Source organism: Hylaeus anthracinus, unplaced genomic scaffold (genome assembly GCF_026225885.1).
Source record: "Hylaeus anthracinus isolate JK02 unplaced genomic scaffold, UHH_iyHylAnth1.0_haploid 11997, whole genome shotgun sequence".
Taxonomy (NCBI): domain Eukaryota; kingdom Metazoa; phylum Arthropoda; class Insecta; order Hymenoptera; family Colletidae; genus Hylaeus; species Hylaeus anthracinus.
Genome location: NW_026534344.1, coordinates 11,316,892 through 11,338,283, shown reverse-complemented (window position 1 = coordinate 11,338,283; position 21,392 = coordinate 11,316,892). Strand labels below are relative to the sequence as shown.

At 41.7% G+C, this 21,392-nt stretch overlaps 2 protein-coding genes across 2 annotated transcripts in view; one reads left to right on the top strand and one right to left on the bottom strand.

Annotated features, from left to right (window-relative positions):
- Positions 1 to 695: 695 nt before the first annotated feature.
- LOC128889585 (uncharacterized) lies at positions 696 to 6,018 on the bottom strand. The gene is given in 7 exon segments (XM_054147308.1): positions 696 to 703; positions 4,512 to 4,596; positions 4,598 to 4,657; positions 4,659 to 4,733; positions 4,735 to 4,842; positions 4,844 to 5,022; positions 5,907 to 6,018. Coding segments are annotated over 7 exon segments (627 nt in total).
- Positions 5,075 to 21,392, top strand: part of LOC128889736 (POU domain, class 2, transcription factor 1-like) — a 200,111-nt gene continuing 183,793 nt past the window's right edge. Inside the window, exon 1 of the mRNA XM_054147656.1 lies at positions 5,075 to 6,646. Coding sequence (XP_054003631.1) covers positions 6,094 to 6,646 — 553 coding nt within the window. The 5' untranslated portion in view covers positions 5,075 to 6,093. The remainder of the gene's footprint in view (positions 6,647 to 21,392) is intronic.

Genomic DNA, 21,392 nt, shown 5'->3' with positions numbered 1-21,392 from the left:
GAAACCACTGTACCGACTATTCCATTTTCTGTTTCCAAAGATGACCCTGAAAACGTTTAACAACAATAAACGACTTATTACGGGTGCACCGGACATTGTGAATTAATTAGAAGGTGAAAACCCTTCGTCGTATTTACATTAAGGAAACGTTCGCGTTGCTTTCCAGGGAACTATTTAATACACGGATGCGAGGCATAATTTTACGAGCGCAAATTGTCGGTCACGAAGCACCCAAAGAGGGATTAAACGGGGCAGAAATGATTTCACCTGTAACCGGGGGTTCACACTCCGGTGCACCTTTTTACTGAATCAACATATGACGATCCAGCGTTAAGGATCTATGACCGACCTCGAGGGAGCAAATGGTACACCATCACGCAGGGCACCTACGTATTTCCATACGCGAGGTTACCCCTTGCCCGAAGGTTCGTCCCGTTCAACAGGGAGAGAAAGGGGAGCCCAGTCACCTGCGATCGAAAGTCGGGTCATGCAAATACCTGCACGCGATGAATAAAAAAAGAACGAGGGTTCGGGGCGAAAGGGTGCACTTTATTCAGATTAGGGTCCCGTCTATGGTGTTTGAACACCCTTTCGTAACGCCACTCGAGCTCTCGATTTTCAGCAAGTGCCTTTACCCTCTGGCACGCGTGTCGTACATAAATACGGAGAGACCACTTTTTTTTTTATCCAACCCTTTATCCACCTGCAATCGAACGTCGTATTCAAATATGTGCTTTACCCATCCAAGAATCCGTTCGTTTCATTTTGTACAGGTTCCTCGAATTTAACGCGTGTAAGTGTAATTATTATTGACAGTAATGAGGGCTCTCTTTAGAATCTTAGTTGCATAGTCACACTGATAGCGAATAATAATATCTAGGAACATCCTGAAAATGTTGGCCTACTATATCATTGCGAAATTTAATCATTTATTGACTAGTTTGCGGAGGGACTCTTTGGTGCATTTCAGAATCTCTCTATTTGGCTGCACTCATTCTACGAGTTTTTATGACACCGTTACTAGAACCTGCCAATTTACCGTCAAAGGTACGTAGAAGTTAATGGATTCAACGTGAGATCATAAATCTGTGACAATTTTCGAACGAAATTTGTCCAAACAAAAATGATAATTACAGCAGATGCTTGGATTTTCGAAATAAACACATGTAAACATGACAATGCCTGGAATGACTAGGAACACCAATGAAAGGAAAAGGGATGAAAAGGGGTAGAAAGGGATACAGGGACCCTAGTAGAGCTAATAATAATACAAAAGGAAATAATTAATTAAACATATTACTTGGGAAGACAAACGATAAGGGATGAAAAGGGATACAAGCACCCTAACAGGGCTAATAATAATGTAAAAGGACCAAAATAATTAATTTAGAAACATATTTCTCAGGAAGACAATACCGACGAAGTGAATATTCTAAATCCTCTCTGTTTACGTGCTATCATAAAATCCAAAATCACGATTATCACGCAGACTCAGCGGTTAATAATACAATAAACAAAAGAATCGTGCAGAACGGCACCGTTGAAGCAAGAATTCGCGGAATAGCCGCTCACGCGTGCCCGTAAACCTTCTGCTGGAGCCCGACTCCCGGAATCAGAGCGCGTAGATATTATTCGCGCCTCTTTCGTGAATTCGCGTCGGTAGGGGCGTCATTAAAATCAATACCGGCTCGCTCTCCGCTCCATCTCCCTCGACTCTGCCCTCCCACCAGTCGCGACTCGTCCCGTTTTCGTCTTCATCCCTCGACGCTATTCATCCTCGTCTCCGGTATGTGTGTGCGTGTATGCGCGGGGGGTTGGTAGGTTCGCGAGGGGGCGAAGAAGGGATGCTCGCGTTTCCTAGTCCCGACGTGGGAGTCGCGCGACGACTGGTGGGGTCGTCGGGGAAGACGGGGGATGAAGTGAAACGCAAGAAAAAAAAAGGTGGCGGCACGAGGAAGACGGGTGCACCGAAGAGGGGTGGAAACGCGATAAGAGGAAGGGTGGTTCCCCCCCGTTCGCAAGGTTAGGTAGCCGGTACACGCGATAAGGAGTGGGGGGTGGCGTTCCCCATGGCCAATAAGAACCTCTTTAAAGCGCCCTTTTTGCGCGCGGAACTGCGCATGCCGGATTCAAATCTGCCCTGAACCGGGGTATCGAGTGGTGGTGGTAGTGGCGATGGTGGTGGTAGCGTGGGCGGTGGTGGTGGTGGTCGCTGGCTATATGGAAATATGATAGCGCGATAAAAAGAGGAAGAATGGCAGGGATGCTTGTGTACGAGAGGGAGAAAGTGCGGGCGGGGATACTGCGCGGATCCTACGACCAATAAAGGCCCAGTTTAAAGCGCCTCAATTTTTTTTTTTGCAACGGCACTGCGCATGCCGCATTCAAATGCTGGGGAGTGGTGGGCTAGTATGTGAATGCGTATGGAAATATGATAGGTGAGTCGCGTATTTGAAGAAATGGCGTCCGTGTGGATCGTGGGGGTAGAAATATTTAAAGGTTTCATACGCTGCGGGGGTTTGGGAAGAATGGCGTCCAAGATTCTTGGATAAAGGGTTTTGAAAAAGTGCATTATATTCGAGGTAATGCGAATGAAAATGAAAAATGAAGACAAACCGGACCAAGCAGTACATTTTTGTGGATAGAGAGATCGTTGGTTCTTTCTTCAAAATTCAACAATTTTGTTTATTGACATAATATCAATGAAAATTCTAAGGCTTCAGTTAGAAAACCCTATATTTTCTCGCTTCACTTTGATATACAGGATGTCCCATAACTGGTGATACAAGAGGGGGTGGTTCTACATGAAAAATTGAATCGAAAATGTGGAATAAAATTTGTTCATATGACCAAATATCTCCGGATCTGTTACCTTTAGATTTTTATTTGTGGGATCATGTTAAGTCGATTGCGTACAGCGATGACATGAGGAGCGTTGAACAATTTAAACAAAAAATTATTGTATCGTTGGAACAATTAAAATTTCACAACGACACATTAGAAAACGTTCGATGCAATTTAGTAGGGAGAGCACAGTTATGTTTGCAACAACGTGGATCACGTATAACACACGCAAAAGTACAGTAAAGGATTCGGTTAGGTGGTTCAACGCGAGAAGCTTCTTGCGGACACTTCTTTAACTAATTCCTGGTTGGCCATTACAGTCGTTTTCCTCTCATTGTTACGAACTACGTTTACAGTGTTTGAAAAAGTAAAGTACATTCTACTTTGATCATTTCGATCCACAAAGTGCGACTGTAGTGCTTTTGAGCCTAGAAACTTATGACAAGGTAAGCTTCTCCGAAAAGTAGTAATGTTTAATATTTATTCTTCATGCGAACGTGTACTTGTCACAATCTTTGGAACTTTATTTTATAGTGTCAACAAATGTCATATTTATAATTTGATCTAATATTTCGCTTTGATCTTGGATCAGTGATTTGTTTCGTGAAAACAGTTGAACATGATTAATGTAAATGTGAAATTCCTAAATTGTTTTTCTTTTTACACGTTCACGCCGGCGTGTACTACAGGTGGTTCACGCTCGCGTGTCTATCAGATTGTGTGTATTACCGCGCCGCCCCATGGCGAGAAAAACAAATAGCAACATTGGTGTAAATGTGTTAAGTCATATGTGAATATTTTTAAACTTTTTCACTATTCTAACTACGGGCATTACGTTTTTAGATTTCCATCAAAATGTCTTGTATACCGAGAATGTTATACGTTGGAATTCTTGAACTGATTAACCCATCAAGAAATCTTTGCTTCAAAACGACCAGACAGGTTTCGCTTCCTTTTCCTTTAATTTTATTTAAAATTAAGTATCGTTAGGAAACTTTAATTCACGTATTAATCATTCGTTTTACCATAACCTACACGTCATTAACACTAAATCTACCACGATTAAATGATCGTGTTCAAACATTTGCATATAGTTCTCATATACACTCTATAAATTATATTCAATTCTTTCTCGCATTATTCAATTCAGTACCACTTAAAATACGTTTGGAATTCATTTGTATATAGTTTTTATAATAAATCTATAAATTATGCACAATTGTTTCGCGCATTATTCAATTTTATACCACGTGAAACATGTTTGCATTCATTTGAAGTGTCTTTAAGGATTTTGTCCGGTACAGTAGAAATAGATACAAATAAAATCGGTAGGTTTAGTGTTAACTAGTACGCCTTAAAAAGCTCCGTTCTATATGAATCCACTCCTCAAATACTATAATTCCAAAAATCGTACAAACGCCTTCGCGAGTAATCAATCATGTCATCTGTATAGAAAATTTGAAAACACTCTTCGCGCTCCAAAAGTGCCCTCGGCACGATACGCGCTAATTGCCACGGTCGCGCCTCTTGCTTACACCAGTTTAAAGCGTTACCGCGCCGCTTATTGAGATTCATTCGGAGCCCTTAATCGTTGTCGCGACGTTGACAGAGGGGGCAACGGGGCACGGGATTGGTCGCTTTTCTCGCATATGCAAATGCAAACTCACCTTCTCTCCCTCGGTCGGTGGTTCGGTCGCAGCGGTTAGTAGCCGGTACACGCGAGGTAAAAAGGCGCGCTCGCGCTCGCGACCAAGAGAACTCGCCTTTCCTGGCCGGGCGGAGCCGCGCGCGATCCGCGTTCCTTCGCGATTGGAGGCTCCGTTCCCCACCGACGCTTTATCCCCCTCCAGCGGAAGCGTCCAGGCGTTCGTCCGCCGCTTTCCGTTCCGCTACCGTTTTCCTTGTCGATCCTTCGCGGTCGCGATAAGCTGCGCGTATAGTGCTATCTCAGTCGTTCCACAACGAACACCCCCACTTCGAGTTCTACGGTCCGCGTACGCCGTCCGCGTTCCCCGTGGCCGGTAGGCGGCCGACCGGGCGTACGTGGGCCCTCTAGTGTAGCTGCACACATGCACGCGACAGCATCTGACCACCGTACCAGCCGCCGCAGCCGTAGCTGCCACCGTCGTAGCTCGTCGCGGATGCTCGTGTGCATGCGATAACGATATTCGCATCGCTCTACTCCGTTTTTCGCACGTTTACACGATCACGATTTTCGCCCGCGGTTTGGCGACACGACCACGCTCCAGTGTAGACTTATGACGCGACGATACGGTCACCGCACGTGTCGTTCGGTGGTACCCCGTGTGATACGAGAGTGAGTGCGTACCGTGACAGTTCTCCATGGGGATGCCCCGACTTTGACAGTTCCGTCGTTCGAAACATGTTCGCGCGCGCCGTGACGGTGATCACGGAGACTGTTCGCGAGTTTACCGATGGGTGACGCTGCGTCGATGACATCCGTGAGAGAAGATCACTGACGGGGATTTTGAATACTCGCGGGACTGGGTGACGATCGTGGCTCCCGTGTGGTTGAATGACAGGTGAAGAGAGCCGCAACCATCGCGATAGCAGCGACGATAACCGCGGTGTTAACGAACTCGAGGGGTAGTTACCAGTGCTTAGGTGACCGTGCTTGACTGGGATACACTCGTGTCCGGAGGTATCTGTGCGCGTTATCAGTGTAGTGTTGTAATATACCGTGGATACCCGAGGATAGTAGGAACAGGATCGATTCTAAATAAGGACGTTTCGCGGATGTCGGAGCGATAGACACGTCGTGAAGTCGACTCGTGGTCGGTGAGGAACTTCCGGCAACGAGGATTCGTTAGTGATAAAGGAACCCAGCAGTCGACCACGTTGGATCTCGCGGCGTTGGCTGCTTACGGGGGCGTTTCGGGACCCAGGGTCGCGGTGGCGGGCACCGGGGTCCTCGCGCTACCCGGCCTGATATCCGACAAGGGTTTATCATCGCCCGGAGGTCAGTCGAAAACCAAGTCCGCAGGGCTGGCGGGCCTCGACAGCGAGGCGGTGCGCCGGTGGGTCGCCGAGGCAACGCGTACCGTCCGGCAGATTCCGCCTCCGGTTGTCGTGCCATCGAGCTCGCATCATCATCACCAACAGCAGCCACAACAACAACAACAACAACATCAGCAACATAGACAGCAGCATCATCATTCCAGTCAACGACAACGCCAGGAGCCCAGCCCACCCTCGGTGGGGGCCTCCTCTTTCGTTTTGCCGTCGCCGATGACGCAGACCCCCAGCATGCATCTGCTGGAGAACAACAACCTGGTGGAGGTTGCGATGGCCCAGCAGCAGCATCAGTCTCAACAGCAGATGCAGCAGCACAAACAGAAACAGACCAGCCCGACGAACAATAACACGATCGAGGCATGGAGATCCATCCAGGGTGGACACCAATGGTGGAGTCCGCCCAGCAGTGTCCATCAGGAGCAACAGCAAGTGTCGCCCATCGGCCAGCAAAGTCTGGTAGCCGGTTCCGTGTGTGGACAGGTGCAAAGACAGTCGTCGCAGATCCAATCGGAGATCGATCAACCGCTGGACTTTTCGGTCGGTTCTCTTCAGCAGCAGAGGCTGCACTCGCGCGTAAGGACTATCCACGAGAGGCTCCAGAGCAGGATGCACGACAACAACAACGGCACGGGTGTGCAGAAGATCGCACGGGGCGCCGGTAGCAGGAGAAGCTACAGCCCCAGCGAGGGTAGCAGCAGCAGCAGCGAGGACGAAGGAGTCTCCACCGGTGGCAGCCCTTCGGGACCTCTTCGCGGCACCGAGAACGGTGAGTCTCGCATGCAAATTATGTCCTTATCGTCACGGACGCGTTCGTTCGGATTTCTCGCGGAATCGATGGTATTTGCGCAACTAGCGCGGATAATTAGTTAGGATGACGTAGCACGCGGATCGAGGAATTGAAACTAAGTCGCTTCGAGTCTTGGAACTCGGCTTTATTGTTTATTGATGTATGACTTGGATTTGACGATAAGCTGGTTGAAGTTTTTGGAAGAGCGACGCGGATTTCTCGCTCGATGACTCGATGTAGTGCAGAAGGTGATAACGGAACTTGAATAGTATTTCTCGTATTTTCGATGCCTAGTTCGGTTTTTTTTTTTTTTATTTGAAGTGTTCAAAGATGTATTAGGTGGAAAAATTAATTCTGTGTCTTTCTAAAGTGAATGTATCATTTATATGTATAGAAAACTCGTAACTTTTGATCTTCCTTTACTCACGTGTCTCAAGAGAGTATGTAAAAAGAAAATGTCAAAGTTAGCTGTGTTTCATCCGCGAGTAAATGTTTCTATTTAAACTACAGCCATAAATGAGCGAATGTAAAGACATGGAATCAATTCCTACACCTAATAATTTCCAAATACAGTCATAATCTCTTTGAAGAGTGACAATAGGCAACTTGTAATGACCATCAGGTTGGATTACGTACTTAAATCCATTGTAATGGAGATTAGGTTGAGGATTTAGACTTTCTTATGGTATTGAACATTGTCTCGGACAACTACTCTAAATCCATGTAAAATTCTATCCCGCACTTCCGCGACTCCTTTATGTAAACAAGTTGAGCTAGTCAACGACGTCATTATCGGAGAAGCGTTAGAGATATTGCCTTTCCGATACGACGCCAGTCACCTCACTGCCAAAAAAAGTAGCTATTCTGTGAATTTCGAGCGTTAATGTACGCGTTTACGTTCCCCGTCAATAATTTCTTTGGATCCGAACATTGTCCCAGCCAAGGTGAATTACTGTCACGTACTTCCACGACTTCTTCATGTAAACAAGCCAGACAAGTCGACGCTCCATTTTCGGAGAAATGTCAGAGACAACGTCCTTCCAAGAATACATCAATTCGCGATTACGAGAACAAAATACAAAACCTCGATAGAAGTCACTTCCAATGTGGAAAACTGTTTCAAGACTTTCGTACGACAATCTACGTATTAACCGGTACGAATTATAATTTCTGTGAAACAGGACACTGTCTCAGATCACTGCTAGAAATTCACGCGAGCATTTTATGTAAACAAGTTACGGAAAGTCGAAGATTTCATTTTTGGAGCAGTGTACTGTCTTCAGTAACTCAGCAGAAGTCACTCCAATTTAAAAAAACAATAGCTTTTCCAGTGGCAATGCACGCATTAACCTCTAGTAATAATGATAGTTTCTCTGGAGGAGAAAACTGTAACTTAAAGTTACTCCAATATGGAAAATTACTTTTCTATGACTTCAAACCGGAAATTCCTCCACTAACCCGTATCAATAATAATTTCTATGGAACGGAACACTGCTCAAACCCCTAGCAAAAATTCACGCAACCCACTGTTACATATTTCCCCGATTACTTTATGTAAACAAGTCAGAGGAGTCCGGAACTCCATTTTCGGAGCAGCGTCGCACTACTTTCCCAAGAATACATTAACTCGCAGGGGGTTGGAGCGCGCGATTACCAACCTTTTAAACGTTCTCTGTCCGTGTTTCCCGAAAAGTTGGCTCAGTAACGAAACCGGAGATCGAGAAACAAACGAACGTGCGTCATGCCGGTTCGCTAGGAAACACGAAACGATATATCCCGTGCGTTTTTCGGGGGAGAAACGTGGCGAGTGCGTTCGATCCGTCAGCTGTCAATGGCGAGGCCCTCCCTTGGCGCATTCGACACCCCCGCGCAACCTTGCCGTGGCTTTTGTTGTCCCAAAATGGTTGCATTGTGCACTCGTTCCATTGTGCTAAACGCATGTAACCCCGTGATCGCGAGAACGCGGTTATACCTATGTACCTGAAACGAGTCGGATTTTTCGACGTTGCGTTCCGTACGCAAAACGTATGCCAATTGCAGTCACGCGTTTTACGATGGGAAGCCCCGAGTTCCCTTTTAAAAGACGTTCGTTTCGCTACGCCATTCTCGCTGCTCACGATCCGCGTCGCGATAAGGGGATTCCTCGTGGATAAATTCGCGCATCGTTCCGTTTTGCAAACTCGCGCGAAAAACATGTGTACTTGGGAGAATGGGAATTAGCCTAGCATTGACAAAAAAGCGATTTATTGTGATTGTAGAACCGGCAGGTGGTAATCTTCTGAGGGGGGTTATTAATTTTGTGCTCCTGTAATAAACGTGGGGGAATTATGCAGTTTGTTGGAAATAATTAAATGGAATATTTATAGTGGCACAAAAAAGGGGAAGCTCGAGCTCCCTTTGGATTTTAAGCTTTCTCTCTTTTTTATTAAATATTCTGTTTTTAGATTAGAAGATTATTTTATAAGTTGGAGAACAAGTTTATGCAATTTTTGTACGAACCACATGCACAATACAATCTCATGTAATCAAATTTTTTAGGAAAACTGAAGGTTATGGACAAATTTTCAAGCTTACAATAAATTGTACAAATTTATTCTTACCAACCAGGACCGCACAATGTTAAGAAGTCATCAATCTTTGATCAATCTATTCATTATTCTACAAGTTTTTTTTTTAATTTACTGAAAAGAATGTAGGCAAAATAATCGATTTACATTTTTTTGTGTATTTTTCACAAAATAGATTGTCCAGAAATTGTGCTGTCTCATGTAGAATTCGTAAAGTAACACGAACCCCATTTTTCCCCAAAAATTAGTCTTGAAAAATGGTTTCATCGTGTTTTTGTAATCACCATGCTAGTGACAAATTCATTTTCTATCGAATCGGTACGTGTTAGGCTGTTATCGGTAACTGGTCTGATAAGAGGGGTATCCAGTAGAAAGGAATAGCGATTGTGCGTTAATTGAGCGCCGCTCTTCATGATCGCGGCTTATCTAAAAAATCAGTCCCTATCGTATCTGCGTTTCAGTCGATCAAAGTGTGTCAGTAATTTGAGATTTATTAATTGTTCGAGTCATATTCGACAGTGGATTTTCTTAGTGATTTTTAGAGCTTAGTTTTCGGATTAGATTTTTGATAGATAAGACGATGGGGGTCTATAAAACAAATATGGTTGTTACGATCTTATGCGATATTAAATTTCAGACGTAAGAAGTATAGGACATTCGAATAGGAAACCAGTTCTCATAGTTATTCTAGATAAAACATAGATGGATTGCAAAATTCGTATAGTTACTTGAATTATATATAAATATGAGTAAGAAGAGTAGAATTTTGTATTTATACGTTCCTCGGTTTCTTAAAAAAAAATTCAAGAAAACAAGCGCGCGAGTGAAACATTGTAATTTAAAACAAAATTTTCATTTCATCCTATCATCAATATATAACAATTGTTTTTCTGAAGCAATAATATGCCCTACACTCTGTTTGCAACAACCACTTTGCAATTTCTCACTCCAGAGTGGATAAACATGAAAATTTGTGTTAATTACACTTTACCTTTCGACCTATATTCCAGAATTAATATTAAAAATGGTCCTACCGTGGAATTTTCTCCAAAAGGCGAATATAATTCGCGCCAAAGAGGGTTAATAATGTCGCGACGCGTATCAGACGGTTTTAAACAAATTTTTAATTCACCTGGATCATGGCTGGGATGGCGGACACGTGGACAGCCACGCAGTGAACGTATGAAAAGCATGCATTAGTCGAATCCCCGTCAATCCGACGCATCGATGAAGCAACGAGCACGGCACGGCAGGTTGGAAAAACGCGACTGGTGTGATTTCTCCCCGATAAATCGCTGATTATTCCGTAAAAACTAAATATTATTGTATTTATATCTTGTCGATGCGTCGAGTTATCTGTCGTGTTTATTATCGCGGTATATAATGTGTGCTGGGGCGTCGCGAGCCGCGATACCGCGAAAATAAGAATGACCGTAATTAAAACGATACCGCGACGCCATTATCTGATTCTAAACAGCCGGGTCTTTATTAGTTTCAATAAAATGCAATGCAAACAACGCTACGGAATAGCCTGATAAGCTCGTAATGCGCTTCGTGGCAGTGAAAAAAAGTACCAATAATCGCATCGATAAAGTTGTAAGTGAGTGTAAAATAATAATTAATGTTTCGATTCGTTTGATAGCTTCGAAACGAACATTATCACGTTTCGACTCGCGACTTTCGAGTTATCTTCAAGATTTGTAGGGATTATAATTAAGTTTTATGCATTTTACGTGCGTGATATGTTTTACTATTGTCTTTAAACGATGGATAGATTGAAACCAATGTTAGTTTTTGTATACTTCGACATTATTAATCGAAATATTTGTGATTGAAATTCTCGATTTGTACAAAAATTTGGCATTTTATTGAGACTTTTGCACGAGAAAATACCTTCATGAAAGGAAATTTTTATACAAATTGAGAGTCCTTTCAATACTTTTTTTGTCTAAAAAATGCATTCCATTCATTTTAATTATTTGCATAGCGAGGTGGAATGCCAAAGTAAATTGCGCATATGGAATGCATAAATAAATATTGAGCCTTATTTGCTTACACGATAGTTTTTATTTGAATAACTGTGTCAACATTATTCTTATATTAAGATAGCCTCACCCATATTTTCCGAGTTTTCTCTAGTATCATTGCTCTACCGCTACACCAACATATTTTTCAAATTCCAAGACGCTCTCGTATAGATGAAAACGTTTCGTAAGTAAGTGTGCTTCAGAGTATATTTTCATTATAATATAACTATTGAAATCTCTACTCCGTAGTCCACCAATGTAAACACGAAGCAATTGGATTAAATCTCTCGAAAAGTATCCCTGACTTGCACATAATATTCAATACCTATAATATACTTGTCGTTTTCTTTTTGCTAATAGTCATCGTTGCGAGGCAAATTCTTCATGATGATACCCGTTAAAATAGTAATCGATCTTCGAGTAGTTGCGCGATAATCGGCGACAATCCGTGGAAAGTAAATACGGAAAAATTATCATCGATTTCGTATCATCGATAAAGCCGTACATTACGATTAATCGGCGTGCAATTACCGTGGTCGTGGACTTGCTATCGACGCGCATCGTGTCTACGTAATTGCACTAATATTCAAAAATACAACGGCAAATAAAACGGCCGTGTAGCCCAAGCGAAGAAAAAGTTGGCCGATATCGTATCTGTCGATAAGGTCTTAGCTCTAAGGCTTGTTTGAATAAATATTCCACGTAAGCGCGTGATCGCGCGGTTATTTTCGATGCGATACGACGAAAAATCCATTTTTCGAAGTGAAATCGTAGAGTGCTCCAGATAATGTCGCCTCTTGCGCAACGTTAACGTAGTGGTTTTCATCTAGGAACTTTCAACCACCAATTTTTCCAGCTTTTCATTCACCTGTCGACAGTAGCATCATTTTTCCCGCGACTTCCATCGCAATTTGTATTTTCAATTTTCATTTATTTTCAGTTTCAAATTAAAAGAATTTGTGGCTGTTAACGGTTTCGTATTGAAAACAGGATCGTGTATTTGCAATTTGTTCTTTTGTTTGGTTTTGGAAACTTTTAAGGCTCCGACTCGGGTTTGTGTTGCGTAGGCAACAATAAAATATTGCACAGATTTAGCTCCGAGCAATCATTACTTGTTTCCAAAATTGAAATTCAATCCCCAGGGCACGAAGTTTTAAATTGACGAAGAGAAAGGAAATCTTGATAACCTACTGCAGATTTAATATTTGTTCTTCATTTCTCGTTTCTTGTATAAGGCCAGCAACTTTGACTGAATCGTAAAACTAAAGAAATTGCCCCAGTTTGCGCTTGAGTTATCCAAGTAATTATTTTGACCACCTTTTGCTGCACACACTATATGAAGTTTAATAATTTTCAAAATGTCCATGTTTCACAAATGCCTTACAACTAGACTGCGGATCTTTACTTTCAATCTTTTTTATATTTACATTCCCATACTAACATAAATTAAAAACATATCTACTTGCAACTTAATCGAAATTAAATGCAACACACGGTTGCCTTTTAAAAACGCAAGAAGTAAACAACACCAGGTTCCACAAAACACATTCGATGCAGGTTCCTATTCGTATTCCGGAACAATGATTCTTCTATCTATCTTCTACCGAGGCAATAACTTTTTTATCGGAGGTCCACAGGAGATATAAAGGTCAACTCTGTCATTTGCATAATTCATTCACCTAATTATTTGCGTGATATTGCGCGATCCGTTACCCCCCTCGTATTCCATCAGACAATTCACGCAACAACGAGGCATCCACTTTGTTGAACTGCGTTGAACTTTGTCGAAGGGAAGTTACAGATCTACAGGGGCAATAACTTTTTTATCGGAGGTCTACAGAAGATATAAAGGTCAACTCTGTTATTTACATAAAACGCTCATTAGATATTCATATCTTCGGTCATCAATTTATTATTTTACATCCCTATTTTCGTAAACTATCATAATCTTACGGTATGTAAATTCCTCGCAAACTACATCACTCTTTGCCAGTATATAAAATTTCATAATTTTCAAAATTTTCATGTTTCACAAATGGTCTAACCCTTTCACACCTGGCGTCCACAATTCAGAACACAAAATTACCAGATCCTAAACTATTGCTTAGGTCGAATGCTCTTATTTGTGCACATGAAAAAGATCAGTTTTCCTCGAAAACTACACTACCATTTCTTTTTTATTTCTTCCATACTAATTTCAGTCCAAATTAACCCTAAACATTGAATTACATTAGTACAAGAAAAAAAAAAGTAATTCAGGTCTGAAAGGGTTCAAACATTTCTAACGAAACGCTCTAAAAAACGTCACCCGATAATTACCTTTCTCTCACGTCCAACACATCAAGTGTATATCTACAAAAGGATATCTCAAGATTACACTAATTTTCAGAATAACGTCTCCATAATTGATCGATGAGCAGAAAGGAGTAAAATATTGCACAGATCACGAACGCTCTTGAATTTACACTTTGACGGTTGGATTGGGAACTTTTGAGCCTCGCCACGCGGAGTGGTGCCTCCTTTTCGTCGTGTTAATATATGTTCAGTATGGGAGAATATAATTAATCCTGGCAAGGAACACGCGCAGGACGGGGCAGGCTCATATCGGAGATGGCCGATTGCGGGGCCCAGGGACCTGTTTCTTCGCCGGGGCCCTAGTGTATTACGGTGTAACGTGATACGCGTTTGATTCTATGTTATTTACGAGCAGGTGTATCGCGCAACAATGTTTATCACATAATTAGATTCTATGCCCGACGCAATCTCTATCGCGCGTCGGTTAGCCGTTGTTGGAAATGACGTTTCGCACACTGGACGGTCCCTGGGACGTGGCTCGATAACAATAATTTTCTTGGCTACGCTCTCCATATTGATTTCATCCGCGACGTGTCCCGGTACGTGCCGATCTTTCGCCTTTGTTTTACCTAGAATCGCTCTTTTTTCTGGCTTTGTAAACTCTCCTTTGTTCGAATAGCCACACGACATGGCCCGGTCAGGCGCGCTCTTGTTTGAAACTAGCCGCTGAAAGATACTCGGTTTTTTTTCTCGAGAAAACCGATAAATGTTCTCGTCCCACCGACCCGTAGAGCCGTAGAACTCGAGACGAGATAATGATCGTCGATCGGATCGATAATCTCACGATTTCTGCTAATTATATACTGCCCTGCTACGGCCACGTGCAATTAATTATGATAATATTCTACGGCGAGTAAAGCACGTCGCTTCGATACCAGTTTTTTCTGCCCTTTAACAGTTTAGTCGATGATCCGTCGCTTATCGTCGCTGAACCGTCGCTAATCTGTAGTTTAATCAATCTATGATGGCGCTTCCGTCTCGATCGACGACAGGGATCATGAATCAGGTCTTTTGAAATTACTTGGTTTCCAATTCTAATGTTGCATGTCTTTTTTTTTTTAATTAGTAGTGTTCGAGTGGACGAAGGAGTGACTCTTTCGGCCTTTAACTCATGTTCATTGCAACATTCATGTGGCTTTTTTATAACAACAAATTAGCGAATAAGAAACAGAATAAAAAATTGACGCGTGCTCGTGCAGGTCTTATTTCAGCGCAGCCGAATCGACGTGGGCTCGCAATTAATCGGTCCACCAACCTAATCTTCAAGTACATATTAAATATTTTTAGACCGTTCAAATACTTCTACTCTGTTCGTGCAGTGTTTCCAAGACACAAAGTAGCAACATCTCATTTCACCTCTTCTTTTCCTTTAACGATTCTAAGTTTTTGTTTAATCTCTGACTCACCTCACTCTTAATCATAATCTATCACCGACCATAACTGTATTTTGTACCGTTCCTTCCACGAGAACTATTCCGCGTATAAATAAATGAATAATCTCGACGGTCGAAGCATCAATTCCATTTGCGTTTGGTAGTAGAATCCCTTTTTAACGAGGCGCAATTATTAGAAGGAGGGGTGCAATCGATCGTTCGTTAGCGAGATCTCGCAGGAAAGGGAGTCGAAGCTCTCTCGCCGTCGGATCACTCGCGTGCGGAAAATTAGGCGACTCCGATTCGAGAGAGTACTCGCTATACACCTGCTCTTTCTCGTACCTGCGACCATGATCTTCGGTGATCTTCGAGTTTCGTGCGTCGACGACACTTCCACGAAGTCGTTTCCCTCGAACAAACTTGGAGATCCTGCAGGACTTTCCTTCCTTCTTCCCTAAAGGGGATCTTCATCCGTAAAAAAAGTTGTTCTTCCTAGAATTTTCTGCAAGGAAACTGTAAGCGCGAATAGCTTGAAATTTTTACTGAAAATTGTTGATTATATTCCTTACACGTTTGGCATCTTTTAATGTTCGCAATGCGAATACAGTTTGTTTCCAAGATTTGTTGAAATAGGAGCTTCTGAAAAATGTTGAGGCCAGATTTAATAATTTTATGATTTTCGAGAGTTTTTATTGAGAAAAACATTGGACATGTTAGTTTGAAACGTTGTGGGTGTATTAATTTATGTTTTGTCAAGCTGAATGATTTAAAAAATATATATATATATTTATATAGTTGACTTTGTTCATGTACACAATATACATGTTCGCATAGGATGCGTATAAATAGATTATGTCCATGATTGACGTCATAATTGTTATTCTCATAAAAATATTATCTCTGTAACAAAGGAAGCAGTAAACAAAATTCTTATAGATATCTAATTGTTGTAGCGAAGATAATATTTTATACGTATGACAACTTTCGATGGTTTCATGGAGAATGGTTTCAACTTTTCTAATTTCGTTATAGTCTTCCCGAGATGATGCTTCCAAGTCCCGAATCTTCAAAAAGTGGAAAAAGAAAGAATCGATTATTTTTACCTGCAACTTGGGTAGCCATTTCTTAAAGTGTTATGTGTTCTAACAGTTTAGGAGCAGAAAATATTAAAATGCTTCGAGACTTTAGGAGTTTTCTCCTTTCTTCGTTCGCTTAAAACTTTCTTGGCTCCTTTTTACGAAGACTATTCGCTTTCGCGAAAGCTTTCGTACCTTTATATTACGAGAATTCTGCTTAGCCGTCGAATTTCTGAAATCTACAATGCACGCGCGTCAAGGGATTCAATGTTCCACTTAAAGTATTTAGTAGAGCATGAGTTTAATTTAGTAGAAATTAAAGTAATATCTCTGCGGAATGTTTAACTTCTATAGCGTGTAGAAATGATCAATGTGCTGGATATTTCTCTGAGAAGTAGGACTTGAGAGTAATACATAGAATCACTTGAGAAGGTAATTCTGAAATTACATTGTTCAAAATGGTTTAATCCTTAGAGTTCGGTATTTAATATTTAGACAACTTATATTGTACACAGTGGACATTTGATATTAACATTGCTGTACTAAACATACAGTATTTCGTTCATCCTTATCCAGGCATACTACCCTTTAAATCCGTCGTTAAATCTTCATGATATCACGACAGCTTCGATCCTTTTATTTAGAGCAATATGTTTCCAACAGATTTATTTCAATAATAATTGTTTTAACAGTTTCTACAGACTATAATAAATATAAAATTCTACAGCTACCTGCACAAAATGCTCCAAATAAAATTATACACAGGACAACATTCAGAATCCTAATCCTTCGGTGCTGCCACGCCTTAAGAAGCTTATAGTTTAATTCAGAACGATTTCCTGCAACGAAGACACCTGTCTCCTACCGCATACGAGTATTATTAAGAAAACGTGCAAATTCAACCTGATTTCGAGCACGTGGATGAGGTTCCCAGCATCTATGTATAAAAAGTGTTCGTTCGTTAACACTACCGTGCTGGATTATTCTTGCTTGAATAATATGTATTTATTTTTGCGATTCGCGTCGCTATCGAGCCGAGTGAAACGGCCTTTTATCGATCGGCAATCTTGCGCGTCACTTGAGAAATGAAGGCTTGGCTCAGCCTGGAGATAAAAGGACGATGTGTTCCGTCGAGAGGTGGAACGAGAAAAACGACGACGACCGGAAACCAGCGTCCCGGCTCAGCCAACACGCGTTTCACGTTCGTGTAAATTTCGTAGGCTAACGCAAACTCGAATGAATAATGCGCCCACCTATTTGGGTATTTCCGGGAGTGTACGTGGCGATATTGCGCTAAAAATCCGAGGAAGTGCCTAACTCCTAACGGATACGAGCGATTTGACGCGCGCTCGCGAGAATTCCACGGGCTAATTGAATCGAGATTGCGAAAGTAAACAGAGGTTTGCTCTTTTCTCGGAACGATCAAGCATTTATACGTTTTTTTCGGTGTTTTTGTTTCGAATCGAATCGAGATATCATCGCGAGTGATAGCGACGATGATCCACACGCGGTTTCAGCTGACTTTATTTACAACCAAAGTTATGTTGCTTACAACAGAGCTGCTTCGTTTCGTCTTTTCTGATATATAATTTTTGTCAAGTTTCCATTGGAGATTCATTCATTTGTTGGTTACTTATTTTTGCTGGAATGGTAGCTTATAGCATTTAGAAGGATATGTAGAGGAATGTTTGTTTAGGAAGAACTGTAAGGACAGTGTACGTGGATTTTTCTCACTGACCGTATTTACTCGTGGAAACTTCTGCTTATTAATATAATCGAATTAACTTAATTGCGCGTTGATTTTCACTGATAATTATCGCGCATTCGGATCGCCTTGGAAACGACTGATTTTGATGAAACTTTGTGCACTTGTTTGTGGGACCTTTCTATGAATTACACCATCTTCAGTTTATACCACTTTCAAGAGAGAAACTACTCACATAATACTCATATTTACATAAATTAAAAGGAAATACACTTTCAATTGATCAAAATTAAAAACGTAACACACGACATTTTATAAGGAACTAATTCTTAACTTGATCACGACATTCATTGTAGGTTCCTATTCGTATTGCGGGACGATGATTCTTCTGTCTTCTACCGAGGCAATAACTTTATTATCCAAGGTCTATAGGAGATATAAAGGTTAACTCCGTCATTTGCATAATTCATTTAACTAATTGTTTGCGTGATACTCCACGACTCCATTGCCCCTCTCGTTGACTGAAGATATGAATATCGAATGAGCAATTCATGTAAATAACAGAGTTGGCCTTTATATCACCCTATAAGCGCATAAGTAAACGGGCTGGCTTGGACAAAAGCGGTAGTTTCTCCCTTTAAACGTAAAAGTGGCACAAACTGAAGATGGTGTAATTCATAGGAAGGTCCCGCAAACGAGTGTAGAAAGTTTCATGAAAACCAGAGTGTAAGAGTCACCGGTATTTCCTTGTGAGACATAATTAAAACAAAACAGAGTCCAACATGTACGCATACATACACAGTTACACATACATTCACGGATGCAGAGTTTTTTGAAAAACGGAATGACATGTAGGTGTTCAAAATTTATTGTCTGATAGGCAGTTTGTACAAATATATTCGACATTATAGATTGCAATATAGTGATTCCTCTCTTTATAATTACGTGTACAATAATATTAAAATCAAATTTGTACATTAATTTTCTTACTATTTCCATATACTATTATAATGTCAAATATAATTTAACCCTCTATGGACCGAATTTTTTATCTACAGACAACTTGCAAGGCACTTACTTTGATATTTTAGGTTGATAGTGCTGCCAACCGTTATCAATATTGTTATTGGTTGTCAGAGGTGTTACATAATTAAGACGTATACGCCATCATATGCAAAAACTAAAATCTGAATAGCTCTTCTGAGATTCAAAGCAAACAACCACATCAAATACACACGTCCAAACATAGAAACTTCTACAAAACATATCAAGCAGCAACACTTCCCCTCGGTTATACATTAAGTAGATGCCTCTAGCGAAAAATCTGATGGGTTTAGGGCGAAACCGGAAGTGGCATTGCCGTTTTTCTGTTACATCACAGCAGGACCGCGCGGTGTCTTCACACTTGCATTGTCCAGCGGGTTTCCGATTATAGCCTACTCGGCTTTCGAATTAAGGCCGGCCGGAACCTGCTCGAAACGCTCCGGGCTAGTCCACCGAATCCTCCCGCCCATTATGCTTGGACACACATGTTGGTTTCTCCGGACAAGCTCGTGGGCACGTGACTCGTAGGTGGCAAGTTTCATGGTAATGAGCGACGAACAGTGGCAGATTTGCATTTGGAAATTGAAACTCGTCGTGGGACGTGTCGCGAAAACGAAACAATGCGAGATTAAGTGCCAGACGGTTCGCTAGGGTCTTTTCACTTTTTTCGCGTAAGTTAATCTGTTGTGGATTTTGAACGATCACTGAGCTATTGGCAGTCTATGGAGCAAATAAAATGCTGATCAGAGGCGGCAGTTGATGAGTGTTGATTGGGGAGAAGATATCTGTGGGAATAGCTTGAAGTATTACTAGATTTGTAATAAGTACATGTGTTTTGTTTATTACTGGCCGTTTTCTGGATTGCGAACGATGATCTGAGTAATTTTTTTATTGTTACGTATGTTTAGTGCCAGAATACGAAGTATGTTCTGTGAAAATAGCCTCAAAGTTCAATTTTGAGGTGACTCTGAGTTAATTGGAAACGTTAACTCTGTAAAGTTGAGAGATCAAAAACTATCCCACATTTTGTTTAGATTGATTATTTTATTGAAAGTTTTCATTCATGTGGCAATACTATGAATTAATGCTGAAAGGACAATAAGTAGAATTAGAAATGTATACAAGTCTGCTCTTCTGTACAGCTTGAATTTTATTTTTATTTTATAATTGTACCCCTCAAATAGTTCATCTGAGCTATTAAGGAATGGTTCAAACTAAACAGTACCAAATGTAGATGATATCTCGCGAAAATAGCTTCAAAGCAACTCAATGTATCCTACACACCACAAAATCACTTACTTCAAAATACCAAGTACACATGTCTAATTATCAGTTCTGAAAGATTCAATCCCAAACGTCACACTCCACCCTTTAGCCACTAACGCTGAACTTGAAATAATCCAAAACAATTAGTACTACAACACAAGTGGTGTCTTGCTAGGACATCCTGAAAGGAGGAACTCTGGATGCCCGACGCTCCAAAAATCTCACCTGTTACATGGCCAGGGCACGCTCGAGAAGGCCTAGGATACATGACCCGCAATGGGTGGGAGGGTCGGTTGACGGGAATGGGGAATGAGAATGAGAATGCGGGAATTCCCTGTAGGTAGACGCAGACAGTAAGGAAGGTACCTATATAGCTGGTGGCAGGTAAAGCCGCCGGATAAATCTCACCTTGGATAGGTCAGGTTGGGCCAGAAGGATTCCAATAAGGTATGGAGGACCGTGCAGGGGTCACGTGGCGGTTCTCTTTTCTCCTTCTCCGCCTACCACCTTTTCTTTTTTTATCTCTCCTTTATCTTCTTCTGTACTTCTTTCAGCGGTGGAGACCCGACGCGGCCAGGTATACTGCGCTAACCCTTTTGCCCTAGCTCGTAGGGCCACCTTTTCGCGTGCTGCGTACGTGTGCGTGCGTGCGTGCACGTGCAGCCACGCCAAGACGCGATCTCAGAACCGTCGACAAATCACCGCAGAGCGGCGACACGCGACCGACTTTCCTGCGTCTTTCTTTAAACATTCAGCCGAAGGGTTTCTGGCCACGTGCCTCGGGTTTTCACGCTTCCTCGTCTCTGCACGTGCGTGGACACCCGGTCCATTGGCTGGGCTTACTTCAGGATTGCGTTTAGGCGTGTCTCTGAGCGCAATACCAAATGACTTGCGATTTTATGGGTATCCAATTTGTACTTGATCGTGACTCTGTACGCGTTCGGAGCTGATGGGTTTCTAGAGGTGCAATACTAGCTTTAAAAAGACAATTTAGATTTTAAAGTTCTGATAGATTTAAACGTGGCTTCTATAATTAGGGACAAAAAATTAAAAAATTTATGACACTATCGTTTAGGACGAATGGAAAAGACTAGTTTGCTTCAAAAATTACACTATTAGAATTTTTGTTTAAATTCTTTCCATACTAATTTTAGTCCAAGTTAACCTTAATTAAATTACATTGAAACGAAAAAGAAAAAATAATTCAGGTCTGATATTGTTAATTGAGCTGGTTTCTTTTAGATCTGCGAGTTCAGGTATATCTCTAGGAGCAATATCAAGTGACTTAGACATCTTTGGCGTGGCCAAAGTA